Here is a 3,949-nt window from a genome sequence, read left to right as displayed (position 1 = left end):
TGTGCGAAAAAAAAGTTAAAAAGCCTCAGGGTGCGAGATAAATGACGGGGACAGTTATTTCTCTCCCAGGAGGACATTTCCAGCAGATCGGGGTAAAGTAAAAACTGAAACAGAGGTAAACAAAATTACTACTCACAGTGGAAGTACAGATACACTCGTCCAAGGAAAGGCAGAGGCGCGTCCTCGAGATCGGTGGCCGAGCATGTAGAACTCCTGTTATGACGCACCAAAACATTAACAACCGAACAGAACAGACGCGCCGGTAACACAGACAGAGAAAGAGAGAGATGTGTGTGTGTGTGTGTGTGTGTGTGTGTGTGTGTGTGTGTGTTCCCCAGGTCTCTCTGTCATCATTTCACTCACACAAACAGGCGAAAGCAAAAATTATTGTTCATACATCATATCCCTCCATTGATTGTCAAGAAGGAAAACGAGAAAGGACTCGTAGGGTATTTGCTCATCAAAGTTTCAAAACCGCCAACCTGGCCATCCATAGTTCCCAAAGGGTATCCAAGAACAAAGGAGCAGTACTTCCATCTCTTCCCGTCTCGACTCTTCTCATAGTTAATTCTCATGTACATAAATATAAATAAAGCAAAAAAAGAAAAGAAAATAGGTATCACAATCGTCAAGTCGTCCTGACCTTAACATGGGACTCTCTATTTTTGGTATCGTATGCAGCTGGTTCGTCACTGAAAAAAAAACCTCCCAAAGACCTCACATTACAGCAATCAAAAAGCACAAACGTCGTGAAGAAGGAAAAAAGTAAAAGGCTCAAAAGGAACAAAAAAGAATCAAGGACTCACACTATGGGTCCTAGGTCCACCAGGCCTGTTCCCAGCGCTGTATGCGGCCCGATACTCTGGGGGAGCATTATATGACTCATCACGAACTCCTCCTCCTCCTCCTCCTCCTCCTCCTCCTGCACCTGTCCCGACCTCACCGGTACCGACTCCTTCTCCGAGTCCGACTGGAGCAATCGCGGCAATGCCCGGCTGTTGAATCAATCGAGTCGTGGCGGAGATCGAAGTCGAATCCTCTAGACTCAAGTGTCTTGTCCCCCTGAGCAGCGTGGAGTGGTACCCTCCCAGAGCAGTCATTAAAGTCGGAGTCATGGCAGTGGCCACGTCGTACCTCGGACTCTCACCGTCCACGATATCACCAATCTCCCCACGCAGAGCGCGAGCCTCGTACAGGCCGAACTGAGCCTCAATCTCGGCGGCGATGGCGGCATCCGACTCGTGAAGACCGGTGGGAGGAACACCGCCCTCGGCCGAAACCTGGATGGGCGTCTTGAGCGTGACGTGGCTGCCGCCGGGGATGGTGGAGCCAGGGGATCGGAAGCGGACGTTCAGCTCGACGGTGTACGTGCGCGAGACGATGCAGGAGTGAAACGTCGGCACAAAGACTTTGGGTTTGCTGGAGCCTGTCGAGTGCGGGAGTGCGATTGGGACGAGAACGCTGGCTGTGTAGAATGGTAGATTGACCTGGTAGGCGCTGCTGGGTTCTGGAATGATAGAGGACGCGCTGGACGACGAAGAAGAGTACGTGCTTGGTCGGCGCGAGACGTCTTCAGAGTCTTCCGTGTACGACGTCGAGGATGAAGAAGAGGAAGAAGAGCTGCAGGATGACCGTTTCCGGCAGTCCACTGACGAACCGGGCTCGTGCCGCGTCCACGCGACGGTAGAGAGGTTGCGTGAACTCAAGGGGACGGTCTCAGGGTACAGGCCGTACAGGCTCGACCAGTTGTCGTGCTTGCGGACTTCGGGCAGGAGCTTGAACGGCGCAGCGCCGAAGAACGTGTAGACTTTTAGCTTCGACGTGATTGATTGCAGTTGCGGCGGCACGTCATCTGGCGTACGCGGGTCAAAACGTAGATTGATCGTCGCCATGGACGCCACGGGTTCGGTCTGCCGTGTCCGTTTCGGGTGAGGCAGGCGCAAGCTTTTTGGTTGTGTGGTTTCGGCAGCCAGGTAGCCTGTCTTGCCGAGTTTCAACAGCCCTTTCCTCACAGATGTTTCCTTGCGCATGGCGTGGTCGCTGTAAGGCTCGTTGCTCAGGATCAGCGGCGGTGCTTCGTCGCGCGCAGGCACAATCCTGATGCGCTCAATCTGGCTGGCGAGTTGCAGCAGTCGACCGACGGCGTTGTACTTTGTCACGCGAGCACGCACGCTGTAGCATATCTGCGCCATGTCGGGGGCCAGGTCGTCCATCAGCGCGTGTCCGTCGCCTGCAATGCTGGCATCTCCAAGACTCGGCGGTAGTTGGATGTGTTCGTGCCGGATCTCCTCATGGTCAACCTTGTGCGAACAGATGTACGGAAGTAGTCGCTCTGGCACGACGAATGTGAATGGGATCCTGTATGTGTTGTTGGCTCGAAAAATGCTGTCCTCAGGCAGTAAGTAGTCGGCAATGGGTTGCTGGACTTTGAGAAAAGTATGTTGGCCTGTGGCGCGACAGGCTGCGGGCGCCGTGGCAGCTGTCCTTTCGACGTACGTTGCACCATGGCCTTCAAAAGTAATTGCTAGTTCATCAAACTCGGTGTCTTTTTCGAATTTGACCTCGATGTGTCCCTTTATCTCGTCGTGGGTTGAGTATGAATGGACAAAGTCGTTGTCACCAGCGAGAACGATATCGATCGCGTTCCTTTTGCGAAGTCCAATCGCATTGGCCAGCACCGAGCCTTTTCTTCCTTCCCGTGCGTTGGTCGGGAGCGAGCGAGAGCGCCCCGTATACGACGGCACGGGAGGTGCGGATGATAGAAAAGAAGGCATCTCGCCGGAGATGATGTGTTGGGGACTCATGACGAAGAAAGAAAAAAAGAAGAGGGAAACAACCTCCCCTCTCTTCTAACTCGTAGATGTGTTTATCTACAGCTGGATTGATCAAGCTAGTCTGGTCTGCTGATGATTCAGGATTGGGCACTGGGAGAACCAAAGAGGGGTTGATTGACGCCGACTTGCATGAGCGTCAAACCAGCTTCTGCGGGGAGTTCTGGATGGCTTGTGATTGTCAGGGTTGGCAGAGGCCGCCGAGATAACGGTCAAGGTGTATGGGACGGAAAGTCGGCAAAACCAAGAACTCGCGTGATGTCCTGCCCGGGATCGAGGCAGGTCTGCTTGGCTACTACTTGGTATGAGTGTGTACAGAAGTAGTACCGATATGGGAAGTGATAAGAGGTGATTTTCTTTCATTCAGCAGAGGAGAGGGCATTGAGATGTATGTATATATACACAGTCATAATGCTATCCGCGCCCTATACGGATGGGGACACAATATGGAGTGAATGCCTTGGGTGGTGGACCACATGTCTGGTACCGCAAATGCTGACAATTGCGACTCCCACACACAATACGCGGGCAGTTTGATGACCGCCTCTCACATCGGTGTGGCTTGCCCAGACAAAGTCTGTTGAAGGGCGTGGACGTAAGCTTGGGCAAAGATGGCGTCTTTGCGTGAGAGTGAGTCATGCGGTCCGGAGTCGAGAGCCAGCAAAGAAAAAACCTGCTATGGCACGGATCGCGTACACTAGGCCGGGTCAACTTATGTAAAGAGAAGTTGGCATGGCGCCCTTCCGTACTCGTGTTGAGTGATGCCATCAGGTTACCCAAGGTAAGAAAGGGCTGATAAAGACCGGGATGTAGGGGCACCAAGATGACGGGGAGACTAATAAGACTGGTCCTCCCTGAGAACCCTTTCTCGTGTTTGGTCCTCACTCTCACACACAACAAAGGTCCATCGAGCATGGGCTTTTCCCGAGTCCCATGTGGTCAAAGGTTTATTAATATGGAGTACTAGGAAGGGTCAACTCCACCCTGTACGCCCTTCGATGGCATACTGTACTGGTCCCTTGCAAAACCTCCACTATAGCCTCACCTCCCCAGTTTCTCTTTGTCAGTAGCCAATTTAAACCTCCACCGGTATCGCCATGTGCTCGCCTCGCTTACTC

At 52.9% G+C, this 3,949-nt stretch overlaps 1 protein-coding gene across 1 annotated transcript; it reads right to left on the bottom strand.

Moving 5' to 3' along the window:
- Nucleotides 1-794: 794 nt before the first annotated feature.
- Nucleotides 795-2,804, bottom strand: PV08_10574 (uncharacterized protein; the record flags this gene model as incomplete). Its single annotated transcript, XM_016384888.1, has 1 exon — nucleotides 795-2,804. The coding sequence occupies one exon, from the start codon at nucleotides 2,802-2,804 to the stop codon at nucleotides 795-797; it is 2,010 nt and encodes a 669-aa protein (XP_016231490.1).
- Between the last annotated feature and the right edge of the window lie 1,145 nt (nucleotides 2,805-3,949).

The sequence above is a fragment of the Exophiala spinifera genome (assembly GCF_000836115.1).
Source record: "Exophiala spinifera strain CBS 89968 unplaced genomic scaffold supercont1.8, whole genome shotgun sequence".
NCBI lineage: Eukaryota > Fungi > Ascomycota > Eurotiomycetes > Chaetothyriales > Herpotrichiellaceae > Exophiala > Exophiala spinifera.
The sequence above is the reverse complement of the archived record's forward strand: the minus strand, read 5'-3'. Positions and strand labels throughout refer to the sequence as shown.